This window comes from Panulirus ornatus, chromosome 30 (assembly GCF_036320965.1).
Source record: "Panulirus ornatus isolate Po-2019 chromosome 30, ASM3632096v1, whole genome shotgun sequence".
Taxonomy (NCBI): domain Eukaryota; kingdom Metazoa; phylum Arthropoda; class Malacostraca; order Decapoda; family Palinuridae; genus Panulirus; species Panulirus ornatus.
The window spans coordinates 26129563-26147104 of NC_092253.1; the positions used below are offsets into that span (position 1 = coordinate 26129563).

The window sequence follows — 17542 nt, forward strand, 5'->3', positions numbered from 1 at the left end:
AATCCATACATATATGGCAATGAAGGGGACAAAGATGACAAATTTTTGATAAGAGAAATGTTACCTTTCAACAACAACTTCATTTCTTTATTGAAGTGAGAATTAACTGCTTCTAAGGGATTTTTACTAAGTTTAAAATATGTTGTGTTATCATTTAGAAGATCATTCATTTTAGATAAATAGTTACTTTTGTCTAAAATCACAACAGTGTTAGCCTTATCTGCTTTAGTAATATGTATATCCTTGTCTTTTTTAAGGTGTTAATAGCTCTTTCTGTTAGACTTAAGCAACATAAATATAGTATAAGAACGGGACAAGAATCAAATGCCTTGTTTAATCATGTTAAAAACTATGATCATTGTATTGACTGGAGTAACGCCATCTCAGTTGTTAACTCTAACTCTATTACCAAGAGAAATATCACTGAATCTTCTATAATTAAATATACAAAGAATTATAATCTTAATATTAATGATGGTCTATACAAATTAGACAACTTTATTGCTGATAAGATTTGTAAAATGATAAGTTTATGAACGCTCGTTGTATGTTTTGGACAATCACATGTTTACCAAATGGCGTACTAGCTTTGTCTCTTCAATGTATATCAACTGACTGTTATATTTCTATCTTGTGTCTCCCCTGATGATGTGATTATTACACGAAAGTGCACTTGGGAACTTTTCGTGTTTCATTTTCCCCGTGGACTCATAGGAATATCTTGATCACGTGCAAAATTGTGATCCTTTCCAATATATATGTATACATCGAGATGTACAGGTATGTATATGTGCATATGTGGACGTGTATGTATATACATGTGTATGTGGGTGGGTTGGGCCATTCTTTCGTCTGTTTCCTTGCGCTACCTCGCTAACACGGGAGACAGCGACAAAGTATAATGAATAATATTTATTTATTTATTTATTTTGCTTTGTCGCTGTCTCCCGCGATTGGAACCACTATTCCTTCAAACATACCCATTTTTGCTTTCCGAGATAATGTTCTCGACTTCCACACATTCTTCAAGGCTCCCAGGATTTTTGCCCCCTCCCCCACCCTATGATTCACTTCCGCTTCCATGGTTCCATCCGCTGCCAGATCCACTCCCAGATATCTAAAACACTTCACTTCCTCCAGTTTTTCTCCATTCAAACTTACCTCCCAATTGACTTGACCCTCAACCCTACTGTACCTAATAACCTTGCTCTTATTCACATTTACTCTTAACTTTCTTCTTTCACGCACTTTACCAAACTCAGTCACCAGCTTCTGCAGTTTCTCACATGAATCAGCCACCAGCGCTGTGTCATCAGTGAACAACAACTGACTCACTTCCCAAGCTCTCTCATCCACAACAGACTTCATACTTGCCCCTCTTTCCAAAACTCTTGCATTCACCTCCCTAACAGCCCGATCCATAAACAAATTAAATAACCATGGAGACATCACACACCCCTGCCGCAAACCTACATTCACTGAATAATGAATAATGAATGAATGAATAAATAATGAATAAATAAATAAATATTCTTGTAACTGTGTAAAACTTTATATCCCCTGAACTACTATCTACTGGTCACATACTTGACCTGTCATCCATTGATCACATATACTTGACCTACCATCCATTGTTCACACATACTTGACTTACCATCTATTGGTCAAACATGCTTGACCCACCATCTACTAGCCACATATACTGAACTTCCCAACCACTGTTCACATATACTTGACCTATCATCCACTGCTCAAGTATACTTGACCTACCATTCAATGGTCACACATACTTGACCTACCATCCACTGGTCACACCTATTTGATTTACCATCTACTGGTCAGACAAATCTGATCAATAGTCACACAAATTTGATCTACCATCAACTGATCACAAATAATTGACCTTCCCTCCACTGGTCACAAATATTTGACTTACCATCCACTGGCCACACATACTTAACCCACCAATCACTGGTCACACACACACTTGACCTAGCATCCACTGATCACACATACTTAACCTACTACCCACTGGTCACACAAGCTGTACTGTTCTTTTATAGAATGACCTATCACTCCCAACTTTAAAAGTCCTACCATGAATTGTCAGAACCTCCAATGATGCAATCCAGTCCACAAGAATGCAAAAAGCACTAAAGAATCCAAGACTTTGCATGTGGAGTATAAAAAATGATAAAAGATGAGTTTCAGGATGTATAGCACTCCCTCTCCACATTGCACAAACAGGTAATCACTAACACTTACACAGTACCTGGAATAAGGAAGCTCAGCTACAGGGACAGAATGGCAACCATGAATTTGACCATGCTGGGAGAGAGAGGCAGGATGGGAGACATGGTCACAAATTTCAAATTTCTGGATCAAACTGAGTGTCAATGCTAGGTAGTTCTGACAATTAGTGATGACAGATTAGTATAAGAGCACACCAAGAAGATAAGTAACTGACTAAGAAAAGACCTGAACAAGCTCTGTTAGAATAGTAGAGTTGGATGAATGGAAGAAGCTGTGTGAAGACATTCTAAATACAGAAAAAAAGAAAGTAGTAAAGAACCTTTACAACTTGGGGAACCTACGAGTTCAGGTTCTTTCACATAATGTAATGGAGAAAACACAAGTAAAGAGAAGTAAGAGGGAATGAAGTACGTGTAATACTAAATGTACAATCTAAGTGAGAGATGACACATGAGAGGATGGCTCTAAACATACGAATAGTCCAGACATGGGAAAGTGTCAAATCTAAGAAGCAAATAAACAAACTAAAATAACTGGATCTGAAGGAAGGAAGCCTGGAGAAAAATCCTTAGGGTAAAGGAAAGGGCATTAAGGATGACAGTATCATTGAGGACAAAGGAATGAGGGAATAAACTGAAGCTGTGGAACAAAGAATAAGTGAAAATTTTGGGTTGAAGATATGACAAAAGGTAATACTGGACTAAGAAAGAGAGACTGAGTTATCTATTTGAGCAGGAATGAGGACAAGAGAGTATTAAAGTTGAGCAGGAAAGTAAAGTTACAGAGATTATATTCAAAATCCAGGAAGATATTATGAGATATCAGAGAGGTTACACTGGAAACGATTTTCCTAAAGGAATAGAGTAGTATTTTTGTCTTCCATGGACCAACACAAACTAATGCCATACTGAGTGAAAAGTAGTCACTTTGTTAAACAAGAATGTGGATTAAGTTTCCGTTCATGTAGATAAACTCTAATCAAGTATTTCTGGTTAGCAGGTGGCTTACTATTATTAGAGAGGAATCTTTAGAATATAAAAAAGAACTCAAAATTCATGATATCTATTTCCTAGAAACCTCAACTAACTACTATCTTGTTGGTGGAGGGTGAGTCACAGCCATGGAGGGACTTTGCTGGACACCCACTTTCCCAAAGATAACTTAAAATTCTGACCGTGAGGATGAAGGAGCGATTGATTATGAAGAAGTTTCCCCCAGTGATGTAGACAGCAGACATACTGAGTGACCTTGTCAGCTCCCCAACCTGTCACAAAGAAAAACCGTCATAAAAGAATGACATATTAAGGAAATTATTCCATATTCACCTTTATATCGCATGTCTAAAAGTCAAATATATTGTTAAAAGATGACAATACATTCAAATTTTGCAAGCCTTATCTTCGTTATCTTACTATGTTGCAAGTATAACCAAAGATGATTCATCATATCTAAATTCTGTGAAATAATCCAACACAGCATCAAATAATAGCTAATGGAATTACTATTTCAACAAATCAATGAAAGTACATACCTCAAATACCTATAAGCAAAGTGCACTCACATATACATATATGATATATGATGAATAGTAAATGAAAGCCTGTGTCTCTAGGGAGAGACAAGAAACCACATCTCATCCTAGAGGTATCAAAACATGAGCCAATTTAGAAAGAAAAAAAAGATATTCAATTGTAATTGGGAGGTGAAGGAATGGAATATGGAAAAGTAATGAAACAAAGGATACAAACAAAGAAGCCAAAAAGTTACATATAGTAAAAGTTTACAAGATGGCACCTAACTGGTGTAAACATACCCCCACTGCAACAATTAGTAACTATACCTGGTGAGTACTTACGATGAACTTGTCCCTGTCAGTGGCCTCGTATGGCACACCACGACCTAACACATCACCACTAGCATCTGCCTGCAGGATAGAAAAAAGTACCACCTTACAAGCTCTCTAAAAAATAGTTCATAACAGAGAGAGAGAGAGAGAGAGAGAGAGAGAGAGAGAGAGAGAGAGAGAGAGAGAGAGAGAGAGAGAGATGTATGGTTCAGTAAAAGATGTAAAATAGAAAGAAGCAATGGGATGCACTTTACAGGAGACACATTGCACAACAAGTAGCTAACATTTGTAAAGTATCAGAGAGCATGGACTGATAATAATATCAAGGTAGAGCAAGAGCTGCAGAGAAATAATAAAAAAATGAAATTTTGGATAAGGCCATTGGATAATCCAAAACTATTCTATAAATGCATAGGTAGTAACTTGTTGGTTAAAAAGCAGCTAATCAGCTTTATGGATTCTAAGAAAAATTTGCAAAGAACTGAATGATGTTTAAGTGTGTCTGCAATGGGGAACAATACAGCTCCAACACAGATGGGATGGAGAAAGATGACTTGTGAAGTACTTAAACTGTTAGGACAGACACAGACATTTGAAGTCTCCATATATACTACAGAAGTGTGCAGAGACACATGACTGGATGCTTGATATATTGTTAAAGAAAAGTTAGTGAGACCTGGTGTAGCACCAGAGGAGTGGGAGGGAGCAAAGGTCACACCTACTCTTAAGAAATGAGACCAGGAAGTTGTGCTGAACACACACCAGTGTCTCTAACAAGTGTGGTCTGCAAAAACACTGAAAAAGTTCAGAAAGCAAATGAAGAATCATCTGAAAAGGAGAAACTACCTGAGTAAGAAACATGGGTTCAGGTCCTGCTTAACAGATCTTTTAGTCTTTCATGGGAGAGTGAGATCCCTTTCAGAGAAAAAAGAGAAGGCTTAGAGGACTGTATGTTCCTGGACCCACATTGCAGTTTGGTAGAGAAGATGGAGACTCCTCATACGAACAAATGATTTAGTTGAAGAGAACATAGGGCATATGTCATGCAAGTTTTTGTGAAGTGGGATGGAGTCATCAATGGTGTGTGACATGTAAAAATGACTGGTCTCACACCTAATCATGCTTGCAGATAATAATGAAGATGCTGAGAGATGTGAGGAATGATAAGGGTCACATCACTTTACCAGGAGATTAACACAATCTTCTGAGTTTGTGTCATACATGGCAGATGATATTCAACATGAGGGAAAGTGATGTAATGGAGACTGGACAAAATGAAAGACAGTCTTGATATAAACAATCCCATAAAGGGAATATGCTAAGGAATCTGTATGTGAGAGAGTGCCAGAACACCTATGTCAGGTGAATTTCTAAGGAGACAAACTGTGTACTGGAAAACTATCAAAATTGCATGTTCCTCAATATGGCGATCCTTAGAAAGCTACCTAAAATATCTCTATTAGACCTTAATATGGATATGCTTCTAAAGTCTGGTCCTCTCACATAAGGAAGCACAAAGAACTAGTCAAAGTAAAATAGTACTTGAAATAAGATAGCTGAGTCACACCATGAAAGAGAGAAGTGTAATGTGCCTTGATCACAACCAGTTTGACAACGTCAACAGTGAACAGTTCTTCAAAAGATGGAGCAAGCAAAGGCCATGACAAGAAATTAAGCTGGACACCTGTGAGAAAAATAATTTATAGTATGAGTCATGGAAAAAATGGAATAAACTGTGATGACATCGTGAATATTTACAATATACAAAAGCTTAAAAAGTTGTATGACAGTAGAAATAGTTCAAGCACCAACTGCTGGAGTTCTTGAGAGGCACAAATCATTTAAGATGCTGGACAACTTGTAGCAATACATCAACTGTTTGTAGAGGAATATTACAAAACCTAAAAACACAATGCTTGAGACCATGAAGGAGGGCAACTGAGAGGCAGAAGGGTGCTGTACCTGCTCCTGAACAGCCCCAGCAGCAAGAGAGACATGAAACAGGAGCCAGCTGGTCTGTAGTGTAAGCAGCACCAGTACCACAATGCCCTCCACCTGGTACGTTCCAGACCCCACACACTTGGCCAGCAGGTACAGCTCCGTACACACGATCACAATCTGCAAACACCAGTGAATTCCTGTACCATTTTTAATCATCAGCATATGTCTGCTAAACGTACCCATAAAAAAGCGTACTCTCCATTTCATTTACTCTACAACTACATCATATATACTTTAGTTAGAATGAACAAAGTTCTCTCTAATAACATGTAACGTTCTACATCTATCATTTCATTATAAAATCAGCTCTGGAAACTTATTTAATATCTTTAGGACTTACTTCTGTAAAGGAATACCAGATACATACTTTATATCTAATATTTCAAAAATCATCAGGGTAAGATACAAACATACAAATGGCCTGGATCTTAAATTTCACTTGAAAGGATAATACCAGTATTTTTACAGTTTACACCCCACACAAGTTAAAATCTCTGTTTATGTGCAACAGATAGATCTATTTTTTTTAGAGGAACTCTGACATACATTACTTTGCTAATAATACTCACCCCCTCAATTTGGTTTGATTAGATTAGGTAAAGTTCATATCACTTGCCGAAAAATCTCTGTCTGGCGGAAACTAAGCTTACTGAAATATCTAAAGCTCAAGTAACAGAAAATAGCATACACACAGGTGGTCCCCAAGACAGTCACTTGCAAAGGCTCTTCAGCAGAGTTCCCAAATAAACATTCTTTTTTCTCCAAGTCTTATATCTCATCCTGAATGACCTCTCACCAACTCCCAGACACCATACTGTGAAAGTTTTGTCACATGACTTCACCATCATATTACAACATCTGACCTAACAGAGCAGAACTGCAGCTCACAGCTAGAACAACCAAAATTGAATGTCTGCATCACCCAAGAAGTCCATCAACACCCTTTTAACCTCTGCCAAACATAGGTACAACCTGTGCCCTCCTAATACCCTAAATGGTCAACCATTTCTGGCTCTAAGTGAAATAAAGCTCAAGGGTAAAGGGTAAAAATGGTTTGGAAATCTTATCATTTATTTATTCATTCTGCTTTGTCGCTGTCTCCCACGTTTGCAAGGTAGAGCAAGGAAACAGACGAAAGAAATGGCCCAACCCACCCCCATACACATGTATATACATACATGTCCACACACGCAAATATACATACCTATACATCTCAATGTACACATATATATACACACACAGACATATACATATATACACATGTACATAATTCATACTGTCTGCCTTCATTTATTCCAATCGCCACCTCGCCACACATGGAATACCATCCCCCTCCCCCCTCATGTGTGCGAGGTAGCGCTAGGAAAAGACAACAAAGGCCCCATTCGTTCACACTCAGTCTCTAGCTGTCATGTAATAATGCCCGAAACCACAGCTCCCTTTCCACATCCAGGCCCCACACAACTTTCCATGGTTTACCCCAGACGCTTCACATGCCCTGGTTCAATCCAATGACAGCATGTCAATTCACTCTATTCCTTGCCCGCCTTTCACCCTCCTGTATGTTCAGGCCCCGATCACTCAAAATCTTTTTCACTCCATCTTTCCACCAATTTGGTCTCCCACTTCTCCTCGTTCCCTCCACCTCCGACACATATATCCTCTTGGTCAATCTTTCTTCACTCATTCTCTCCATATGCCCAAACCATTTCAAAACACCCTCTTCTGCTCTCTCAACCACACTCTTTTCATTTCAACACATCTCTCTTACCCTTACATTACTTACTCAATCAAACCACCTCACACCACATATTGTCCTCAAACATCTCATTTCCAGCACATCCACCCTCCTGCGCACAACACTATCCATAGCCCACGCCTCACAACCATACAACATTGTTGGAACCACTATTCCTTCAAACATACCCACTTTTGCTTTCCGAGATAATGTTCTCGACTTCCAAACATTCTTCAAGGCTCCCAGGATTTTCACCCCCTCCCCCACCCTATGATTCACTTTCCAGTTTGGAAATCTTACAGGAGTAAAATAAGTGGTTGGTCAGAGGACAAGAGTTAAGGAAGCGAGTAGCAATACTGAAGCAGTTGTTGGAGCATATGATAGTGTGTAAGAAGGGAATTTGAGACTGATGTGGGTAAAAATGAAAGCAGATGGCGAGAGATGGGTGATTATTAGTGTCTACACACCTGGCTATGAGAAGAAAGATCATGAGAGGCAAGCATTCTGGGAACAGCTGAGTGAGAGTGTTAGCAGTTTTGATGAGAGATAGGGTATTACTAATGGATGATTTGAATGCAGTGAGTGATGTGACAGTTGAGGGTATAATTGGGAAATATGGGGTATTCAGTTTCATGAATGTAAATGGTAATGGCTTGTGGAGTTGTGTGCTGAAAATGGACTGACGATTGGTAATATCTGGTTTTAAAAGAGAGACATACACAAGCATATGTAGGTAAGAGAGATGGTCAGTGGGTATTACTGAATTATATATTTACTGACAGGTGTGTTACAGAGAGACATTTGAATGTAAATGCGCTGAGAGGGGCAGCTGATGGGATGTCTGATCACTATCTAGCTGAGACATGGGTGAAGATTTGTTGAGGTTTTAGGAAAAGAGGAAACAATATCATTAAGAAGAGAATAGTGAAAGTGAGTGAGCTTGGAAAAGAGACTTGTTAAAAAATATGAGAGATCGAGTGTAGAATAGTAAAAGTAGAGTGAATGAGAAATGGGAAGTATTCACTGGAGCAACGATGGCATGTGCAACTTTTGCAGTATAATGTTGAGCAGGAGTCTGGTAACATACACTCATGATATCTCTATCTATCTATCAATCTATCTATCTATTTAAATATATATATGAAGGTGAAATTGCACTTTGGTAGTTCAAACAATTCTATTGAATTTCTTTCTACATGCTGCACATGTTTCCTTATCATTTGCAAACAATTCACAAACTTTTTACATCCCAACACCAACACACAGACTTGTAGTGCAACTTGTTACTGCCATGCCAAGGTATACACCGGCTTGACCATTACAGATAAAATGGGGGAGGAGTGGGAGGCCTTGTGTTATCATGTCCTGATAATTCTTTCATAATAATCTGTTCAATAATTGGATGTGCTTGAAAGTTACACCAGGACAAATCAGAGTTCTTGATATTAGCAACTGACAGATTCAATGACATTATGGGTAGCATAATCAGATGAGGAGTACAATGTGATTGGGTCGTTCAGATCTACAGGGTCTTGCAGTGTTTATCGATCTCATTCCTGTGGTCATCCCTGCATTCTGAATGACTGTGCCGATAGCATCTCTTAGTTTGACCTGCCTCGCCAATGCATACATCTTTACAGGCCTTATATTTGACGGCGTAAATACTCAATTTTCAGATAATTTGGCCTACTTTTAATCAAGGTCTAACTGATAGTGTTATTGTATTGGAAGGCAACACTAATGTCAATGTTTTTTAGTACCTGTCTTACATTATCTAATGGGAGAATAGGGCAACACCAGACATCTAGACCTATCATCCTTTTCCACATTTTTTGTTACTAGCTACACACAATGTCTTCCTGGCTTTCCAATAAGCCTTATTCACGACCTACTTAGAATAACATAACTGCCTACAGGTATGTCTTATGTGACTACATTCATTTACAAGATTTGTAGGATCACATACCCGTAATGCTGTGAAAAACATGACATAACCACACACATTTTTATAAAAAAGGTTCATGTACTGAAAAATAATCTAAACAGCTCTCATCCTTGGTAGGCTTCCTGTAGATCTTAAAGGATAAGTTATCAAATTTCCTAGTTTTCAACACCAAAAAAACTGCAGTCCCCTCCTCCCCTTCCAATTCAGTCTTGAATTTGATGGTGGGGTAAATGTTATTTAATTCATTAAAGAGAACATCACAGTCTTGGGAAGATGGCCATAAAGAACACACATCATAAACGTATCTAAGCCAGTTTTTTGGATGGTTACTGAGTGAAGTTAGACTCTGTCTCAAAGCATTCCATGAATAAGATACCGAGAATGGGACTGAAAGGATTTCCCATGGTTACTCAAAATTTCTGTCTATAAAAATTACCCTCCTCATCTTGGAAAACATTATTGGAAACACTAAGTCCTTCATCTTGGAAAACATTATTGGAAACACTAAGTCCTTCATCTTGGAAAACATTATTGGAAACACTAAGTCCTTCATAATCTTGGAAAACATTATTGGAAACACTAAGTTCTATTTATTCAAAAAAGTAGTTTTATGGCAAGGGTAAGGTAAGACTGGGATCAGGTAATTTACTCCTTAGGTACGTGATAATTTCTTCAATGAGTTTATGTTCTGGCAAACTAATGTTCCTAGCTTTGTTTACAAAATCCAAGCTATCTATAATGTGATGGAGGGTTTTTCCTCAAAAATGGCTAAGGTATTTAACTAACCATATGGATGATTTATTACCAAAAGAATAAACATGCTCCCTATAAGGGATAGTACCTAGCTAAAGCGATATCAATGAGGCCTTGATTAAGATATTTAGTTGCCTGAGTCCTTTCACATAATATTAAAAAAATTAAGTAAATGAAACTTTTACATAATCATTGACTGACTGCAGTAGCGAAGTAGCACTGCAGGACAGGACTGAAGACCTCTTGGGTGTCCCTCACCATGGTGACCAGGTGGTAGCGGCTCTCCAGCAGCCTGCCCAAACGTTCCTCCCGACACCGCTCACGACGCCACACCTCTGCCGGAACACCACCACTTGATAGGACATGATGGCCTCGTACATCCCTAATTCTTAGTTGGTAGATTAGATAAGCCTTAACCTAGCTCCAGATGGCACCTTGTACAAGAGACAGCACTTAGATTTTGAAAGCAAACTTAGCAATCATATCTATGAGCACCATCACAACACCTCACAATAATTACCAAACTAATTTTCCCATATATGCATTTTACTAAACATCATTCAATTATCTTACATAAAGTTGTTAACCTCTTATTGAAGTGCTACTCATACAATCAATTCCCCTGAACAGCCAAGATAGCTCAGCAGAGAAACTGTGAAGAAAATATAACAAACCGGCTTCCTGCTTTAGTATGCCCTTCTATTGGACTCGTGTAGCACTCAGGGAGCTATCTATGTCCACCATATGATCATGGGGTTAAACTGTGTAGTGATGTGCGTGTGTGTCCAAGCTGAGTGCAGGACAGCTGAAGAATAGATATTCACTGTCTTCAATGTAGCCATGAGGGGGTCTTGTGATGTGTTTAGTTGGTGTTTGTAGTGCTGAAGAGATGGATGGTGTCCTGAATGCAGACAAGAAAAGATATAACTTGTACTTACTAAGGGAGTGTAGCTTCATGTGGGTCTATTTCTGGTGGAGCCATGTTTAATAACTACTTGGAAGATGGTTGCTTATACCTTATCGAGCCATATCAGGGTGTATATGTCTTTCATTATCGCATAAATTGGGGGAAGGGAGATGTATAAGCTATTGAAGTGTCACTTAGGGTTAAGCATATTTATTTCTTCTTTGGTTTAGTCATGGAAGAGTTTAGGTAAGAAGGATCTTGTGCTGCTGCAGACAAGTAAATGCCATGCATATTGAGGAGAAACTGTACTGAAAGTATTTTTCCTTTGCTGTGCAGGTGATGTATGTTTCTGGTTGTGAGGAAGCCAGTGATTGCTCCAAGGGCTTCATTTTGAGTGGTTTGGAGCTCTGTTCTATTCTCTTTTGACAGGGTGGATGGTCAGGCAGGTGATGCATCGTCTAAGTTAGATAAATGAATTTTTCCCAATCTGGTACTGGTGTTATGAGGGTGTTCAGTCTGTTTATGGCCTCTGTCTTGTTGTTTAAGGTATCAGGGTAAATATTTATATTTATTTATTTATTATACTTTGTCGCTGTCTCCCGCGTTTGCGAGGTAGCGCAAGGAAACAGACGAAAGAAATGGCCCAACGCCCCCCCATACACATGTATATACATACGTCCACACACGCAAATATACATAGCTACACAGCTTTCTATGGTTTACCCCAGACGCTTCACATGCCTCAATTCAATCCACTGACAGCACGTCAACCCCGGTATACCACATCGCTCCAATTCACTCTATTCCTTGCCCTCCTTTCACCCTCCTGCATGTTCAGGCCCCGATCACACAAAATCTTTTTCACTCCATCTTTCCACCTCCAATTTGGTCTCCCTCTTCTCCTCGTTCCCTCCACCTCCAACACATATATCCTCTTGGTCAATCTTTCCTCACTCATTCTCTCCATGTGCCCAAACCACTTCAAAACACCCTCTTCTGCTCTCTCAACCACGCTCTTTTTATTTCCACACATCTCTCTTACCCTTACGTTACTCACTCGATCAAACCACCTCACACCACACATTGTCCTCAAACATCTCATTTCCAGCACATCCATCCTCCTGCGCACAACTCTATCCATAGCCCACGCCTCGCAACCATACAACATTGTTGGAACCACTATTCCTTCAAACATACCCATTTTTACTTTCCGAGATAATGTTCTCGACTTCCACACATTCTTCAAGGCCCCCAGAATTTTCGCCCCCTCCCCCACCCTATGATCCACTTCCGCTTCCATGGTTCCATCCGCTGCCAGATCCACTCCCAGATATCTAAAACACTTCACTTCCTCCAGTTTTTCTCCATTCAAACTCACCTCCCAATTGACTTGACCCTCAACCCTACTGTACCTAATAACCTTGCTCTTATTCACATTTACTCTTAACTTTCTTCTTCCACACACTTTACCAAACTCAGTCACCAGCTTCTGCAGTTTCTCACATGAATCAGCCACCAGCGCTGTATCATCAGCGAACAACAACTGACTCACTTCCCAAGCTCTCTCATCCCCAACAGACTTCATACTTGCCCCTCTTTCCAAAACTCTTGCATTTACCTCCCTAACAACCCCATCCATAAACAAATTAAACAACCATGGAGACATCACACACCCCTGCCGCAAACCTACATTCACTGAGAACCAATCACTTTCCTCTCTTTGTACACGTACACATGCCTTACATCCTCGATAAAAACTTTTCACTGCTTCTAACAACTTTCCTCCCACACCATATATTCTTAATACCTTCCACAGAGCATCTCTATCAACTCTATCATATGCCTTCTCCAGATCCATAAATGCTACATACAAATCCATTTGCTTTTCTAAGTATTTCTCACATACATTCTTCAAAGCAAACACCTGATCCACACATCCTCTACCACTTCTGAAACCACACTGCTCTTCCCCAATCTGATGCTCTGTACATGCCTTCATCCTCTCAATCAATACCCTCCCATATAATTTACCAGGAATACTCAACAAACTTATACCTCTGTAATTTGAGCACTCACTCTTATCCCCTTTGCCTTTGTACAATGGCACTATGCACGCATTCCGCCAATCCTCAGGCACCTCACCATGAGTCATACATACATTAAATAACCTTACCAACCAGTCAACAATACAGTCACCCCCTTTTTTAATAAATTCCACTGCAATACCATCCAAACCTGCTGCCTTGCCGGCTTTCATCTTCCGCAAAGCTTTCACTACCTCTTCTCTGTTTACCAAATCATTTTCCCTAACCCTCTCACTTTGCACACCACCTCGACCAAAACACCCTATATCTGCCACTCTATCATCAAACACATTCAACAAACCTTCAAAATACTCACTCCATCTCCTTCTCACATCACCACTACCTGTCATCACCTCCCCATTTGCGCCCTTCACTGAAGTTCCCATTTGCTCCCCTGTCTTACGCACTTTATTTACCTCCTTCCAGAACATCTTTTTATTCTCCCTAAAATTTAATGATACTCTCTCACCCCAACTCTCATTTGCCCCTTTTTTCACCTCTTGCACCTTTCTCTTGACCTCCTGTCTCTTTCTTTTATACATCTCCCACTCAATTGCATTTTTCCCTGCAAAAATCGTCCAAATGCCTCTCTCTTCTCTTTCACTAATACTCTTACTTCTTCATCCCACCACTCACTACCCTTTCTAATCAACCCACCTCCCACTCTTCTCATGCCACAAGCATCTTTTGCGCAATCCATCACTGATTCCCTAAATACATCCCATTCCTCCCCCACTCCCCTTACTTCCATTGTTCTCACCTTTTTCCATTCTGTACTCAGTCTCTCCTGGTACTTCCTCACACAGGTCTCCTTCCCAAGCTCACTTACTCTCACCACCCTCTTCACCCCAACATTCACTCTTCTTTTCTGAAAACCCATACAAATCTTCACCTTAGCCTCCACAAGATAATGATCAGACATCCCTCCAGTTGCACCTCTCAGCACATTAACATCCAAAAGTCTCTCTTTTGCACGCCTGTCAATTAAGACGTAATCCAATAACGCTCTCTGGCCATCTCTCCTACTTACATAAGTATACTTATGTATATCTCGCTTTTTAAACCAGGTATTCCCAATCATCAGTCCTTTCTCAGCACACAAATCTACAAGCTCTTCACCATTTCCATTTACAACACTGAACACCCCATGTATACCAATTATTCCCTCAACTGCCACATTACTCACCTTTGCATTCAAATCACCCATCACTATAACCCGGTCTCGTGCATCAAAACCACTAACACACTCATTCAGCTGCTCCCAAAACACTTGCCTCTCATGATCTTTCTTCTCATGCCCGGGTGCATATGCACCAATAATCACCCACCTCTCTCCATCAACTTTCAGTTTTACCCATATTAATCGAGAATTTACTTTCTTACATTCTATCACATACTCCCACAACTCCTGTTTCAGGAGTATTGCTACTCCTTCCCTTGCTCTTGTCCTCTCACTAACCCCTGACTTTACTCCCCAGACATTCCCAAACCACTCTTCCCCTTTACCCTTGAGCTTCGTTTCACTCAGAGCCAAAACATCCAGGTTCCTTTCCTCAAACATACTACCTATCTCTCCTTTTTTCACATCTTGGTTACATCCACACACATTTAGGCACCCCACTCTGAGCCTTCGAGGAGGATGAGCACTCCCCGCGTGACTCCTTCTGTTTCCCATTTTAGAAAGTTAATACAAGGAGGGGAGGATTTCTGGCCCCCCGCTCCCGTCCCCTCTAGTCGCTTTCTACGACACGCGAGGAATACGGGTAAATCAGGGTAAATATCATGTGTATTTCGTGTGTGATATTTAATATGCTTAGAATTTGTTTGAGCAGGAGTGGTCAACCATTCTGGGTGATGGGCAGGTTACAGTCATGTCTGCCAAGGGTTATGTGGAGGATGGTAGATTATTTCTTGTGATGATGAAGACATCCTGTTTTGGGTGAGCTAGTTTTCTAATTGTGTGATGCTGTATTGCATGTTTCTGTTGTTTGGGTAGTGTCAGGGTGCTGTGATATGATTACTATTTGTGTGTTATGGGGAAAGAGTTTTACACTCATGTTACCCCTTGTATTTACGTATAATATCTTTACTCTTTGTACACACACACACACACACACACACACACACACCACACACCACACACACACACTCAAACACACCGACACACACACACACACCGACACACACACACACACTCACACACACACACACATACCTCAGCCTAAGCCAGGTAAGTGAGGTCATCTGCATATGAAAGGACTGTGGTCTGATGGAGGGGAATTAGGGGACATATAAGAAGAGATAGAACAGATGTAGTACATAGGCATCGAACCTCCAACTCACTTGTCCTACACACAGATGAATGTGGACATATGCCAAAATGGCAAAAAGCCAGGTCAATCCACAAAGTCGTGAATAAGGGGATGAGGAAAGCAATTGAGGCTGCATATAAAAGTGGCCTGAAAACTGATGGTGACATCATCAAAGAGGGCAGAGCCACATTGGACACCAGCCAGTCAGGGGGATACATGTATAAACATCCGGCAAGACTGAAGTTTGTTCTCCAATTAAACAATGTATTCTTCTCTCATACCTTTAGTCTCTGTGAAAGAGGCTTGACACTGAAATGTAACAGAGCAAACCTCCAGCTCCATTCTGTGTTTTTCTACCACCCTGATCCAGTTATTTGTCAATATAGATTCATGTATATAACAGGGAGTCGACATGGCAGCAAATGGAACCATGGAAGCAGAATTGTAATAGGGTGGGTGAGGGGACAAAGGTTCTGGAAGCATTGAGAAATGTGTGGTAAGATAGGAAGTTATCTGAGAAGGCGAAAATTGGTATGTTTGAGAGTATAGTAATCCGTATGATATTGTATGGATGCGAGGCATGGGCTATAGATGAGGATGTGCAGAGGAGGGTGGATGTGTTACAAATGAGATGAGCAAGCACAATATGTGGTAAGGTGGTTTGGTCAAGTGAGTAATAAAAGGATAAGAGAAAGGTGTAAGTAATAAGAGTGTGGTTGAGAAAGCTGAAAAGGGTGTGTTGAAATCGATGGGACATATAGAAAGAGTGAGGACAGGTTGACAATGAGGATATATGTGCCAGAAGTGGAGGGGAGGCAGAATTGGAGATATAAACATATTTACTGTATGGGATGAAAGCTGTTACAAGTAGCAGAGATTTTCGTCAAGCGATTAAAGCGTGTGTGCAAGTAGGAAGAGCTAGGTTTACGACAGGGGTGTGTGTGATGTCACCATGGCTCTTTAATCTGTTTGTGGATGGGTTGGTGAAAGAGGTGAATGCAAGGGTCTTGGAGATAGGAGCAGGAATGCAGTCTGTTGGAGGTAGGAGAGCCTGGGAGGTGAGTTATGAAATATCTTGCTGCTATACATACACTAATAGCAAAACATCATTTACCTATTACTATCAGATATATTGTTGGCAACTGTATGTGACTGAAAATTGATAAAAGTATCTTTTGAATCAATGAATCATGTAGAAAACAAAGAAATATTCAAATTGCCCCTACTGAGCAATGGCCATTGGAACTCGGTGGGAGGAGCAGTCAACCGTAAGTACATGATTTTTCCACTGTAATAACACTAATTACTGATGTAGTTACTCCCCCTAATCAAGCTAATACCATAACAGTAAACACTTTAAATGAATCAATAGGATTAACATGGGTGTTAACTGAAACAATGCCCATATTTAGAGATGGATCTACATTTCTCATACACAAATCAAAATGCATCAGTTGAAATCAAAACTGCCTTAAATATCTTACAGAAGTTATAATGAAATATGAGAATTTGACATGAGAAGAAAAGCATATCTGATTATAGATGAAGCACTCCCAGGCTTTATATATTCATATGGGGAGAGTAGTGCTCATATGGGGAGGGTAGTGCTCATATGGGAAGGGCAGTGCTCATGTGGGAAGGGTAGTGCTCATATTGGGAGAGTAGTGCTCATATTGGGAGAGTAGTGCTCATATGGGGAGGGT

At 40.0% G+C, this 17542-nt stretch overlaps 1 protein-coding gene across 11 annotated transcripts in view; it reads right to left on the reverse strand.

Moving 5' to 3' along the window:
• The window catches only part of LOC139758515 (pancreatic triacylglycerol lipase-like), a 210395-nt gene that overhangs the window by 63993 nt on the left and 128860 nt on the right, over positions 1-17542 (reverse strand). For 4 of the 11 annotated variants that reach the window (XM_071680025.1, XM_071680022.1, XM_071680021.1 and 1 more), the window contains exons 11-14: positions 10738-10871; positions 6062-6217; positions 4094-4177; positions 3428-3517 (exon numbers count right to left, since the gene is read on the reverse strand). In XM_071680025.1, coding sequence (XP_071536126.1) covers positions 3428-3517; positions 4094-4177; positions 6062-6217; positions 10738-10871 — 464 coding nt within the window. The remainder of the gene's footprint in view (positions 1-3427; positions 3518-4093; positions 4178-6061; positions 6218-10737; positions 10872-17542) is intronic. The other 7 variants (XM_071680027.1, XM_071680023.1, XM_071680018.1 and 4 more) reach the window with 3 other exon arrangements.